Genomic DNA, 14,483 nt, shown 5'->3' with positions numbered 1-14,483 from the left:
AGCAAGCTTCAGTCTCTAAATAAATAAGACCCCTGGCTCTGCCCCCTGTCTTTCTCTCCTCACTGTTTATTCTCCTGGATAAGCCAATCACACTTAAGGGCTTCAATCCCATCTGCTCACATGACTTCCCAAATCTCTATCTCTAGTGTCTGATACACAGGTGGTGCTCAATAAATAATCTGCCTCAATAAACAGCTTTAACATACATTTGAAAAGTAATTATGTATTATCTGCACAAATGAAACTCAAAGCTATCCTCTTTAAGTTCTTTTTGAAAAGCAGCTGTATGATAAATTCTTACTAAAATTCCAGTTTATCTGAGCCAACAAACTTCCTTTTATCTGATATTTCATCTGTATTATTCCTTTTCTCTAACAACAAAGATGACGTAGTGCAGTTTGATTGTGGTCTGTTTTCACTTCAGGTGCCAGAAGTTCAGGCTGAAACCAGTCTTTCCCTGCACTGACACCCCTGCTGTCTCAAAGGGTCAGTTGTATGCTCATTTTAGTCAGTTTGCTTCTCTCTTCAACTTCACTGTTTTGTTTTTTAAATTTGTAAGTCAGTTTAAAATATTAATGAAAGCAAGGAGTGATAAAAACCAGTTAAACTTTATTTTTTGCTTTACTGATGACTTATTTAGTGTTCTTAAATAAAAATTTTCTTCTACAAGGACAAAAGGGAAAAAAATGTTAGTTTATATATCCCTAGATACTATAGTAGGTACATACTATTTTTAACTTCCCAATATCCTTTTCTCATTTTCTGGTAAAAGCCTTCTGAATTTTCTTCAGGGAGCAGCTATTCCCCATTGCTTTGGATGGTGATTCCCTCTAGCTCAAGTATGCAGCATGTGACTCTGGCTCGGCCAATCAGTGTAATTATGGTTCCCTGCCTGCAATTGTCCAATCAGAAAGACTCTCAGGGCTTAAAAGACTCTCAGGGCTCTGTTCCCTGGCATTATTTCCTGATGGTAAGTGTGTAGCTCCACTGGATATACTCTTTCCTCTTGAAACTGACTGTGGAAGGATGGGGGCCTAAAGCTGCTAGCATCCATCTTTTACCATATGAAGACTGAGGGAAAAGACAACACAGGTAAGAAGAGAATAAGAGATGAAGAAATTCAGGGTCTAGACGATTTTATTATATGAGCACTTGGATCAAACTGTACCTGAAGCCAGGAATGCATGGGCTTTATAATAACATGGGTCAGGGAATTCTGTTTTTTGCTTAAGCCAGTGTAAGTTGGATTTTCTATTATTTGCTACTGCAAGAACCTTAACAGATCCAACTATTATTTTCATATTTTTATTATATGTGTGTCTCCTACATGTATTGTATGTTGTACTACACTGAGGCGAATACTTGTCAGGAAATAAATGTAGAGAGAACTGACATTCCTCCTGACAGCAACAGACAACAATTCTCGGTTTAAGAAGGCTGCTGATGGCAGGTGTGCCTTATCACTAGCAAAACTCAGTGCTTTAAGGGTGAGTGCTCCAAATGGGTGAAAATAGTGATTGCAAGAGGAGACTGCAATCCTAGTTATTTTAATAGCAGTACAAACGCCACAAAATAGAGGAAAACTAAATCAGAGGAACATGTCAGTACAAATACTTAAAGTATAAACACACCTTACAGAGTAGCAACTGGGGATCTGTCTGGCTGCTTATGCCATAGTACAACCAGCTGACCCGAGCCACTCCCTTCTGACACCTGATTCTATTCCAGGCTAACCTGTCTATAGGTGGATGATTAATAGACCAGTATTAATCAGCTAGTTCACAGCTACAAGAAGCACCAAGGGTTAGTACCAACCAATCAATAAATATAAGACTAATGTGGGAAAGGGGGGAAGAAATTAAAGTTTTCTTCTAAGTAAACCTCCCTGAGTCCTTCCCCCTCCCATGTGATTGTATCCTACTTTTCAAGTTTTATATGTTTATAAATTCTTGTATTCTTGTTCTCTATAGCAGATAACTGTAAGTTTTTGTAACACAGTGAAGTTCATAAGAAATGCCCAAGCAGGCAGGACTCCAGCTTTCTGGACACTGTAGCAGAAGGCAATAGATAAGGCCCATGCTAGAATCCTTGAGCTCTACAGATAGGGAACATCTGGGTTACATAGTAACAGTCCTGTGTAAGCCTAATTAGGTGCCTATCATTGCTTAATGAATTGCCTTTTTTTCTACACCTGCAAACTTGTTTTTAGCACCACTGTGTACTTCATGTATAAAAAGTCAAGCCCTGTCTTTGTTAGGCCCTCAGCCTTGGGATGCTAATCTGCTGATCTGGTGGCCACCTTAATAAAATTCTTCTGTTTCACCCATTGGTCTCTGCGGTCTCCTGAATATTCTGCAACAAGACCACTGGCTAAAATTTGCAAAGCCTCCTCCCCTCTGATTCCTCACTTCCATTCTCTTCCTGTTCATTTGCTATTCCTGTTCCCAGGCATGATTTTGCCTCTCAGGAAAATAGTTAATTGACAGGAGGTTGCATTCCCTAATTTTTATACTTTTCCCATGAATCATAAGAACTTGTCTGAAAAGTCCTAAAATGAATAGAAAACTATAAACCCAGTGTAATTCATACATAAACATTTTCTAAGTGATTGTCAGAGCCAGCTAGGTGATTTTAAAAAACTGAACATCTTACATGTAGTTGTGGAGAATGTGGATTGAAAGGTTGGTGATGCGGTGGTGTCTCTTTTTCTCATGCTGTCATAGAATATATTTAGCAGCTCAGGTAGAAAGAGGACAACTTTAACAGTTTTTAATGATGGGGTGGAATGTTTCCTTGAGAAGTCTACAATAGCATCAATTATGTTATCAGCAACTGTGATTGGGTTTTTTCTGGCATTTCCTGAAAAAAAAATTAATGACAAAAAGAAGTTTCAGCCAGTGTTGGTAATACGATGAAATTGGGCAAATGCAATTCTCAGTGCTGAGAAACAGGAAAGCCCCTGACAGCCAGGAACTGACAGGACACTCACAGCTAGTAGGTGTTCTTTGGCTGAATACAAACAATTTCACAGTACATCATTGATGTAACCACTCTGTGACCATGATGAATTAACACAAAAACAAGACTAGTCCATAATTATGTCTTATCACAGACAAAAACATGAACCCTGTCCAAATCACAGAGATGGCCAAACGTTCCCCTGTCTTGACTAATAAGAGTGACAGCTGCTGCATTACCAATCATACATTTAGCCAGAATGCATCCTCCCTTCTTCTAGATAAGATATCCAATCATAGAATTGCGTCTGTTTCCTGGAAGTCACTGATATAGAGAAAAGCCCCACTTAGTTTAGACTGCTACAAAATCACCTAAAGCCCAGGACCATTAAGTCCTTTCTAACACTCTCCTACTGAGATGCTGCAGAGCTCCCCATAGTGTGTGTTCCTGGTGATCTTTAGCTGATGGGCATTGGCAGTGCAGAGATAAGAACATATGATCTGGATGCAGAAGAGCTGAGTTTATGTCCTGGCTCCACTATTTACTAGTTGTTTGATCTTAAGTAAGTTGATCCCTCTTGAAGTTAGCTAGGGCTGCAGTACAAAAAGCCATGGACTGGTGGCTTAAGCAAGAGAAGTGGAGGCTAGAAGACTGAGGTCAAGGTATCATCATGGTTGACTTGTAGATAGGTATCCTCTGTGTCTTTTACGTGTTCTTCGGTCCATACCTGGCAGTGTCCTAATCTCCTCTTTTTATAAGGACACTAGTCATATTGGATTAGGGCCCACTTTAATGGCCTCATTTTAACTTAATTGCCTCTTTAAAGACTCTATCTTCAGACTGGGATCACATCTGTAATCCCAGCACTTTGGGAGGCCAAAGGCGGGCAGATCACTTGAGGTCAGGAGTTTGAGACCAGACTGTCCAACGAAACCCCTGTCTCTTCTAAAAATACAAAAATTAGCTGGGCGTAGTGACTGGCCCCTGTAATCCTAACTACTCAGGAGGCAGGAGAATCATTTGAACCTGGGAGATGGAGGTTGCAGTGAGCCAAGATGGCACCATTGCACTCCAGCCTGGGTGACAGAGTGAGACTCTGCCTTAAAAAAAGACCTTATCTCTAAATCTGAGGTACCAGCGTTAGGACTTCAACATAGGAATTTTGGAGAGATACTCTCAACCTATAGCACCTCTACACTTCAGTTTGCTCAGCTTGAAATTGGCGGTAATAATAATAGAAGGTAATGGGTAATAGAGATAAGACTATGGTAGCTAAGAATAGGGTAATTAAGAATATAGGCCGGGCACGGTGGCTCAAGCCTGTAATCCCAGCACTTTGGGAGGCCGAGGCGGGTGGATCACGAGGTCAAGAGATCGAGACCATCCTGGTCAACATGGTGAAACCCCGTCTCTACTAAAAATACAGAAAAAATTAGCTGGGCATGGTGGTGCGTGCCTGTAATCCCAGCTGCTCAGGAGGCTGAGGCAGGAGAATTGCCTGAACGCAGGAGGCGGAGGTTGCCGTGAGCCGAGATCGCGCCATTGCGCTCCAGCCTGGGTAACATGAGTGAAACTCCGTCTCAAAAAAAAAAAAAAAAGAATATAATGGTAGAAAACCATGTAATAAAGAAGTAATGGTAAAAATTGTGCAGGATTTGGGACCAGGCTGTGTGGGTTAGAATCTAGCTCTGTTGCTTACTAGCTGACCTTGTGCCTTAATACTTCAAGTTCAGCTACAAAATGGGGACACAGTATGGGATCGACCCAGGTTTTGAATTTATATATCTCAGAAAAAGAATATACAATTATGTATAACAGTGAATATTTAAAATTAGAAATCACAACAAAGTATATCTTTTAAAATGCTGAAAATTATATTCCTAAGGCAACTTTCTTTAGCTATATCACATAAATGTTTATAGCCACCCCAACATCACCCAGTGCAAGGGGAAGTATGAGATGTCAAAGTGGGGGAAAAACAGTGGTCTTAATCCATGAGGGCTGAATATCCTACTTTTGAAATTTACCAAATAACAAGGTGAAGACATTATTAGGGCTCCTCTCAGGGTCTTTTAAAAAGCCTGTGCAAGTAAAGTTCAATCACTTAAGCTTCATTATCTTCACAATAAATTTGTCTTTGCTAATAGTTACCATGTCGTAAGTATGAAGACAAACCTCCCAGTTTCTCTGGGGCAGAGAGGTTGCCTGCAACATGAGACTTACAGTGTTAAAACCAGGAAAGTCCTGGGCAAACTAGAAACAGTTGATCACCCTATATAAGGTTACTATGACAAATACATGAACTTTTACATGTGAAACACCTAGAACATATAAGCACCCAATAAATTTTAGCAATTCTTAACATTACTACTACAACACATGGAGCTATTCCAGCTACTTCATGGGATTTTAGTGGTACTCAAAATAGATTGCATCTGGGAAACATTTCTTTTTCTTTCTTTCTTTTTATCCTTTTTTTTTTTTAAGACAGAGTCTCACTCTGTTGCCCAGGCTACAGTGCGGTGGTGTGATCTCAGCTCATTGCAACCTCTACTTCCTGGGTTCAAACTATTCTCGCATCTCAGCCTCCTGAGTAGCTGGGACTACAGGTACCTGCCATCACGCCTGGCTAATTTTTTATTTTTAGTAAAGATAGGGTTTCACCATGTTGGCCAGGCTGGTCTCAAACTCAGTACCTCAAGTGATCCAACTGCCTCAGCCTCCCAAAGTGCTGGGACTACAGGTGTGAGCCACCACGCCCAGCCTGAGAAACACTTCAAAAGTGTCCGTTGAAATCAATGGGGAAGAGAACATCCATGAGCACCTCTGGAGGCATCAACAAATCAACTGTTATTCATTCCTCCATTCAACAAAATTTAATGGGCAGTGATTCTTCATTCAACATGGGGCAGGGAAGACATAAAGATCTGGTCCTTCCCTTTAGAAGGAACAGATTTGGAAACGAAAAGAAAGGCTGAAACTCAACAATTCTCTGGAAGAAGATTCAGCAGGACTTGCTGACTTTGGGGGTCTGTGACACAACAAAGCAAGGAAGGCAGGCCAGGGCAGCTGGAAGCGTCACGGCATCACTGAAGGAAGAAACAAGAAAGCCTGAGAGCTCGAGAGGAGTTTGTTTTCAAGGGAGGATCATAAGCTTCGATTCTGATGTAATGAAGTTTCCGGTAACAGAAAACTTAACCAGAGGAAATCCTGGAGAGAATGAGCATTTGACAATGTATTCACAGTCGAAGAGGCATGGCACAAGCATTTCATGGCCTCCCACTTCCTCCTCTGGGGCTTTGCACTTACTCTCCTCCAATACTATGATTATTGGTTGGTTCTTCCGCTGACTTTTCTGCCCTTTCCCCACCACAATCTATCTGTGGGCATTTTTCACTGTTCTGGTCTTGGCCCTCTTCTCTTTCTCGAAGCAGTCCCTTGGCAGGCTCATTCCACCTACCCAGTTGCAACCCTTCCCACTATGTGGCTGATCAAACCTACACCTGTGGCCTCTGCCTTGGGTGTCATTCTTGATTACTATGTCTTGCATCTGCTCCAAAATCATGAACTCCTGAAAGGGCCAGGGCTTACTCCACTCTGTTGGCCCAGTGCCAAGTAGCAGAGTGCTTGCCCTGGGTGATGGGAACAAAACAGTTTGGGTTTGAGAGCTGTAATTTGCCAGATGGTGTGAGAGAGGCTCCAGATGGGGAGAAGTGCATGAACAAAAGGAACAAAAAGTGATAACAAAATGGTTGTAACATATTCCTCCTGGCTTCCCTATTGCCACCGATAACAAAAGGTTATAACAAAAGGTTATTGGTGGTAATAAAGGCGGTGGGGAAGCCAGAAAGAATGTACTGCAAACATTGTAGGGTGGCCGTGGGGCTCATATAAGAGGGGTCTGGGATACCTGCAGGAGCATTCTTTTTTAATCTAGAAAGAAGAAGGAAGTCTACAGAGTTGAGCTAAAATGATGGTGGAGGCTCTAAGACAGGAATTTAATTGCTGAAAAACTCTTAGATTAATGGTAACCTGTGGCTGCACACTACTAATACTTCCCAAGTAAGAAGCCCTCACTTCCATGAGAGTGACAGGGGACATGGATGTGAATGAATCAGGAAGTGAGTGACCAGTTGCACTGTCAACTAAGAAGAACAAATGATTGGATGATATGATAGAGATGAGGAAAGCGTTCCTACAAACTGTGAGGATCGTTTGAGCCTAGGAGTTTGAGACCAGCCTAAGCAACATGAGGAAACCTGTCTCTATAAAAAATACAAATATTCGCCAGGCATGGTGGTGCACACCTGTGGTCCTAGCTACTTGGGAGGCTGAAGTGGGAGGATCTCATGAGCCTGGGAGGAAGTGGTTGTAGTGAGCTGTGATCCCGCCACTGTACCCCAGCCTAGGCAACAGAGTGAGACTTTGTCTTGAAACAATAAAGACAGAAGAAAGATGGAAGAAAGAGGCTTGGGCCTAGTAGCTGGTGGTGCCCTCTGGATCTAAAAGGTGGCCCCCTCTCTGATGTGTATCGTTGTTGCCGCCTTCAAATGGACTCAGCATTGATCTGCTTAGGAGTGAGACTAAATCTAAGGGAATTTGTACCACTCAGATTTTATTATAGAATGATAAGCTGCAAACCTGTTCCAATGGCTGGAAGGGAAACTGAGGTGTACTTCCTCTGTTCACACTCTTCTAGAACACTGGTGACCGTTCTCCTGACATCATTTTCCCCAAGAACATGAATTATTATTTCGCATGTTAAGCCTCCACCTTGTGTAATTATAAAATCTCCGTGAGGCTGTGCAGCTGGAAAAAAGGGAATAAAAACAAACATGCAGCCTGTTAGTTACTGGAGGGAACACTTGGGTTTTGAGAAATGAAAATAGCTGACACCAATGAAGACTATGAAGCCCAGCCTCCCTCAAGCCTATTGGTTTCATTTACTGGACTGTGACAGCCTCATTTTCTTTACAATCAGAATTCTCGAACTCAACAAATACACTGTTGAGTATTTTGGGTGCTATTGAAAAGCACTTTATCTGCATTAATCTGCTCAATCCTCAAAGCAAGCCCATGACGCAGGTACTGTTTTCCCCATTACACACATGAAACAGCCACAGAGAGAGGCAAGGTCAGTAGCCGAAGATTGCCTAGGACTTGAACGCAAGCAGCCAGTCTCCAGAGCTCTTAACCCCAACTTTGCTGTCCCAGAAGGGCAATTTATATGCTCATTTAGCCACATTAATTTTTGAAGGAGGTAAAAGCAACGTACTCTGTAGCATGGAGGTGTGAAAGGATGAAAACTTCTCACTCAGGACCCTAGAGCTCTTGAGCACATGGAAATTACCAAGGCAATTTTAAGGCCGTGCTTCTTTGGTTCAGACTGCTCTGAGTAAGGCTGGGGCCAGCAAAAGGGAGGAGGGGGAGAGTGGATCCCTGCCCATCCCACCCAGCCCTCCGGAGGAGCACCTGTGCCCAGGCACTCTCTAGGGCCTGTTGGGTGTCCCTCCCACCATCCCCTCCCAGGCAGCCTCCTCAGGGTTTTTCAGCTTGTCCAGTCTACCTTCATCTTCTGCTCCTGCCTTCTAGGCACAGCTAGCTCTCCCAGTGCTCAAACCCCTGCTAACGTCCTCATGTTAGTGATCAAGTATCATCATCCTCTGCTTTCACTCCAGAAATTTATTCACTCCAGAGAAATTTCTAAATCAGAGAGCTACTAAGATAGGAGTTTCAGGCACTGTAGCAGGTCAGTTTTGGGAATACATTGTCATGGTGCACTATGACTTCTTCAAAGCACACTCATAGCTGACTGTCTACCCTACTCTGCAAGGGATATTTTGAAGGACAAATAGTTTATAAGCACCACCTTAGGTTCCCCAGTCAAAGTCCACATTCATTCATAAAAGGATTAGAAGTTGGCTACATGTAGATGTGCTGGAAGCAGTAGAACAAGGTTGGGGAACGTCTGTACAGCATTTTACAGTTTACAGAACTTTTCACATTAATTGTTCCTTCTGATCCTCAAAACCACCTGTGGCACAGCTTTCCCACACTACTTACTAGTAGAACTTTCCTACTGATGAGAGAAGCAAAGCTCTTAGCAGTTAGACGATGTGCCTAGGGTCACTCAGTAAATGGCAAAGCCTGGATTATTAGGACCCAGGCCTGGGTTCTTTTTACTACTCAGGAAGGAAGAGACAGATGAGATGGTGGAATAAAGAACCTCTCCCCTACAGCCTCCAAGTCCTTCCACCTGTGCCTGCTCTTCCAGCGAACCAGCCTTCTTGCAAAGCTTTGCCCACTACTTACTCCACCCCCAGTCCTCCTGTACGTCATCTCGTTGTAATCTTAGCCCTCTGATTTTCAAGTTTGTAGTGAAAAGTAACATGTGCCCATACCTAGCATAGCACATTCATTTTCCACAGCTGGTCCAGCACCTTCTAAAATAGCCTTTGACACACCTAAATAAGGCACATTAATGGTAAAAGGCATCAGTTAGAATTCAGTAAGTGGTTATAGCTTTCATACATTAGACTTCTGCTCAATTCAACCATTTGTGCACAATCCATTGACCATCCCCCATATCCGACCAGCTGTTCTTCCTATAGCAACCTCCACCCAGTGGCTGATGAACAAACAATCTGATCTCAGCACCATGGAAGTCCCCAGGAGTTGAAGGATTTACCTTCTCTATTTATACAGGAATCTTTTTGCAGTTATTTGAAATTTTTTGCATGCTACTCTTATTATTTTGTAAAAAATGAATGCAAATACAAAAATAAGATTTCTGGCTGGGTGCAGTGGTTCACGTCTGTAATCCCAGCACTTTGGGAGGCTGAGGCTGGCAGATCATGAGGTCAGGAGTTCAAAACCAGCCTGACTGACATGGTGAAACCCTGTCTCTACTTAAAATACAAAAATTAGCCAGGCATGATGCCGTGTGCCTATAATCCCAGCTACTTGAGAGGCTGAGGCAGGAGAATCACTTGAACCCAGGAGGCGGATGTTTCAGTGAGCTGAGATCACGCCATTGCACTCCAGCCTGGGTGACAGAGTGAGACTCTGTCTCAAAAAATAAAAATAAAAAATAAAAGTTCTGATACTAAGGAGAAGCATGAATCTCAAAACTGTAATAAAACTGAGCACTTTACTAAATTCTTTGATTCCCCCAGCCCCCATCAGTTAGGCAGCTGGTTTCAATTCAATGAATCTTCCAGTCAAAGTTGTAGCTTCACCACTTTGGTCAAGTCTAAAGACAGCTGTGTTAAGTAGTTAAAAACATAGACTTTACATTTTGACAAACTGGGTTGAAGTTGACTTCACTATCTACTAGCTAATATGTGACAAATAAGTTCTTCCTCATTACACAAAGGCTAATGTGGTACTTCCCTCACAGGGTTATTTGTACATTAAAAGAGATAAGGGATGAAAAAATGCTTAGCACATAACCTGGCATGCAGATAATACTAAATGAATGTTAGTTGTTTTATCATTACAAAGATACCTATATCTCTTTATCCTTGATTATGAGTGCATTATGAAATGTCTCTTTTTAAAAAAATCTTTTTTCAATTTGTTTGTTCTGGTCTCTGTCTTTGCTGTGAAGATTTTCCTTGAAAGTCAAGTGATCTTCACCATTCCATTCCTGTTTAAGAGTGAGCTTAGAAGCCCTATGTGAGAAGGCTTGTTGACCAGTGGGCTTCAGTGTAAGGCAAGCAGGCAGCACCTATTGTCTGTTGTTCTGGGATCCATGCAGGGAGAGGGGCTGGACACTCACTGTTTGGTACAGAGATGTTCTCTTAAACAGTTTTCAGTCTAGCTCCTCATCTCACCTATGCCTGGTGCCTAAGTTCAAAACCCCTCTGGTTCTGTTTCTCTGGAGAATAAACCTCCCATCTCTGGCCAGGGAAGAGAGAGAAAAGTTACTGTTGTATAGGACAGGGGATCCAATCACGTGGCCTAATTACTCCTGATCTGGAATTTCTTTCAACCGTGTTTTCATCTCTGTACTTGGCCCCTGCCTTCTCAGACACCAGCAGCCTCCAATTCCTGTGTCTCTGGGGCTACTGTTCTCACCTGTAGACACTAAATTTTCTCTACTCCATGGCAGTGACCACCCTTGGCTAGTAGCTCCCCATCATTTAAAAATTTCTTATCTTTTGTTCATAGTTGTTTTCCCTCCAACGTTCTTTTTCTTGTGTGTTTATATCCTTTTCATTCCTTTACAGTTGTATAATGGAATTCCAAAAGGAGGCAGGGATGAATGCACAGGTTCAATTTAGCATGTTTCAAATAACTAAATGTTCTTTATATCTACATTTTAAATGACTGAAAAATGGAATGACCGATGAACTAAATGGATATTCTACAGATTCACTTCTGTGTAATATTTTTCAACTTAGAAAATATTTAAATTTTATTTATGTTTTATCTTACCCTTTTAACTTAAAAGTCAACGTTTTATAATATACAAAAGTTTAAGAGGGCCAGGCACAGTGGCTCACACCTGTAATCCCAGCGCTTTGGGAGGCCAAGGCAGGTGGATCACCCAAGGTCAGGAGTTCAAGACCAGCCTAGACAACATGGTGAAACCCCATCTCTACTTAAAAAAAAAAATTAGATGGTGGCACATGCCTGTAGTCCCACCTACATGGGAAGCTGAGGCATGAGAATCACTTGAACCCAGGAGGCAGAGGTTGCAGTGAGCTGAGATTGCACCACTGCACAACAGCCTGGGCAACAGAGTAAGACTCTGCCTCAAAAAAAAAGGTTAAGAGTGTATGTGTATAAGTTATAAGGATAAATTAATAGACATATGTGGGGAGGGCATGCTCGAATGTGTTACCATAGTGGGAGTAGTCAAACATTTCAGGGAAAATAAAGAAAAAGGGTTGCGTTTCATTTCTGGGTCAGTATAATGTAGAGAAGAGAAGAGCTACAGGAGGTAACATGTGAATGCCAACTGGGTTGCATAAAAGGAAAATAAAAATGGAGGAACTTAGAGGTACTAAACCTTACATTTGGAAGTTTGACAATCCAGAGCTGATGCTAAATACAATGCTTCTGTTAAACTCCACCTTTACATCAGTTACACCCCATCTAATCCTCTCCTGGGAAAAAGGTGTTTGATGGGCAAAGAAACATGCTCAGAGAGGTTAAGTGACTTGTGCACAGCTACACATTGCCAAGTGGCATAGCTGGGATTCAACCCGTGTCTTCCTGAGTCCAGGGACCACATATTTTCTACAACACTCTCTGTCTATTCAAGACAAATATTAGCCACAATTTCCCTTTAGAAATTAGTCATACTAATAACTACAATGTATTGCTTAAAGTACCTGATTTCAGACTAAATGTCCTTGTTGTTGAGTTTACAATAACATCTACCTTTTCTTCAGTTATGTCTCCAGTAGCAACCTGAAAAGTAATTGCACCAATTTTCATTTCATATGCTGTGAACCAAGGATTAGAGACAGTCCCGAAGGTACCTGAAAAGAAAGTAAATGGGTAAAGAATGGGCTGCTGGCTCAGCTCCCAGAGGAAGAGCACACATTTTGCGGCCCTATTCTCTTCCCAGCCAAACCCTCCTTCTTTTCCCCCCAACATAAACCCAAATATTACCATGTCTCCTGGCCTCTTAAACAGCTAGGTTTTCTTTTTAAAGGAAATTAGAAAATTATGCTTTGTGACAGTAGGAATATCTACATTTTCTGAGTTACATAGGATGAGGCAGAAATATCTGATTGCACCTGTCTGTCTACTGACAAAAGCTGCTGTGGTGTCAAGAGAGAGGAGTGAGAAAATAAGGGAGTGTGCCAAGGGCACTGTCATGTCTTGCAGACAACACTGCTAGGAGAGTCTTTTATTACCACAGGTGTAGCAATATAAAGGCCACTCCGAAATCCCAGCACCTTGGGAGGCTGAGATGGGGGGGATCACGTGAGGTCATGAGTTCGAGACCAGCCTGGCCAACATGGTGAAACCCTGTGTCTACTAAAAATACAGAAAAATTAGCTGGGTGTGGTGGTGTACACCTGTCATCCCGGCTACTCGAGGCTGAAGTAGGAGGATCATTTGAACCCAGGAGGCAGAGGTTGCAGTGAGCTGAGATCGTGCCATTACACTCCATCCTTGGTGACAGAGCTAGACTCCATCTCAAAAAAAAAAAAAAAAAAATGCTGCTCAGAGGAAGTTACCTTTATCCTTTTGGCATATTACTCTCCATCCCACACTCTGAGGCTTACAACTTAGATGTGCCACTTCAGCTCATCCCTTAAACCCTTTAGATCTACCTTTCGACATTTATACAGTGGCAACAGAACCAACTGCCATGGGGCCACTGTACACATTAAATAATACACTATATATGAAAGCAATTAGTAAAGTATAGTGTGCCAGGCACAGGTTAGTTATTTTTTTATTACCATTTCTTAGAAACTCTGCTTTCGTTACCATTGATTTGGTTCATGTTACTATATGATTGCTTCTTCGTGTGACCAGACAATAGGACGTGTTCTAACACCTCCTCCAGCACAGATTTGTTGTTTATGTTCTTCCTGTGAATTAGCTTTGCCACCTTCTAGTGGACTTCAACTACCACTGAAGAGTTGCTAAGCAAAAGGAATTACTTCCTTAGCAGAATGACTTTACCAGACCTTGGGTATCTCCAGCCATGGGAATCCTGGCCTTGTTGGGATTTCTTCTTGACCATTTAGTGAATTCATCTAAAAATGCCTGGAAATAGAAACAGTTACTGACCACAACAATGTCGTGTAGAAATATTAATCCAATTCTTTGGAGCACTGATCATCAGATACCAAAGAGTAACAGTAGTTTCCAAAAGATTTCCTCTTCCCTCAGACTTCTTAAAGAATTGCGGTTCAACCTGGGAATTTTCTCAACAACTAGCAGTGCTGATTTACTTTATTTTTGTGAGTAAACTAACTATCCAGGCAAGTATGTCTGGAGGGATGCTGACACACTGGGAGTCAGGTATTGGAAGACTTCCTTTATGAAGACTTTCTAGCCAATGACTAAATTAGGGACCACAAAGACCTGTAAAAGGATCAGTTTTTCCATTTTAGGGTCACAAAGACCCATCTTCTTATACTGGCTCTGCAGGAAGTCACATGCCTTTTTTGTAACCACTATCAGTTATCCTTCATCTTTTGAAGCCCTATAATTCTAATCTCTTATATCCAGTGTGCTTTGGTAGAATGTTTGTAGGTGAGCAGGGACTGGGCAACAATTTTCCTTGCAATCTTTGGCTGTTAGGTACATTCTGGGGTTGATTAACAATAAATACATATAGTACGCTTCATCTCTATGTCCAGTCAAAGCCTCCTGAATGAAAGCACTAAAATCCACATTAGAAAACATCATACATTGAAATTTTGTTTAGAAATGGGAAAACAAAAAGGCTTTTTGGTCATGTGAGTGATAAAATTGAGCAATGAGTGACAGAGAGGAGTTACAGAGTTTCACTTGGGTTGTCTTCATCCATTTTCCTTCTTTTAAGGTAT

The 14,483-nt window shown here is 41.8% G+C and overlaps 1 protein-coding gene across 6 annotated transcripts in view; it reads right to left on the bottom strand.

Annotated features, from left to right (window-relative positions):
• Window positions 1-14,483, bottom strand: part of PARP15 (poly(ADP-ribose) polymerase family member 15) — a 44,976-nt gene that overhangs the window by 9,548 nt on the left and 20,945 nt on the right. For 5 of the 6 annotated variants that reach the window (XM_037731232.1, XM_017508185.2, XM_037731231.1 and 2 more), the window contains 5 exons: window positions 13,617-13,695; window positions 12,300-12,449; window positions 9,360-9,422; window positions 7,600-7,767; window positions 2,653-2,859 (listed from right to left, as the gene is read on the bottom strand). In XM_037731232.1, coding sequence (XP_037587160.1) covers window positions 2,653-2,859; window positions 7,600-7,767; window positions 9,360-9,422; window positions 12,300-12,449; window positions 13,617-13,695 — 667 coding nt within the window. The remainder of the gene's footprint in view (window positions 1-2,652; window positions 2,860-7,599; window positions 7,768-9,359; window positions 9,423-12,299; window positions 12,450-13,616; window positions 13,696-14,483) is intronic. The other variant, XM_017508186.1, reaches the window with a different exon arrangement.

Source organism: Cebus imitator, unplaced genomic scaffold (genome assembly GCF_001604975.1).
Source record: "Cebus imitator isolate Cc_AM_T3 unplaced genomic scaffold, Cebus_imitator-1.0 Scaffold387, whole genome shotgun sequence".
Classification (NCBI taxonomy): Eukaryota; Metazoa; Chordata; class Mammalia; order Primates; family Cebidae; genus Cebus; species Cebus imitator.
The sequence above is the reverse complement of the archived record's forward strand: the minus strand, read 5'-3'. Positions and strand labels throughout refer to the sequence as shown.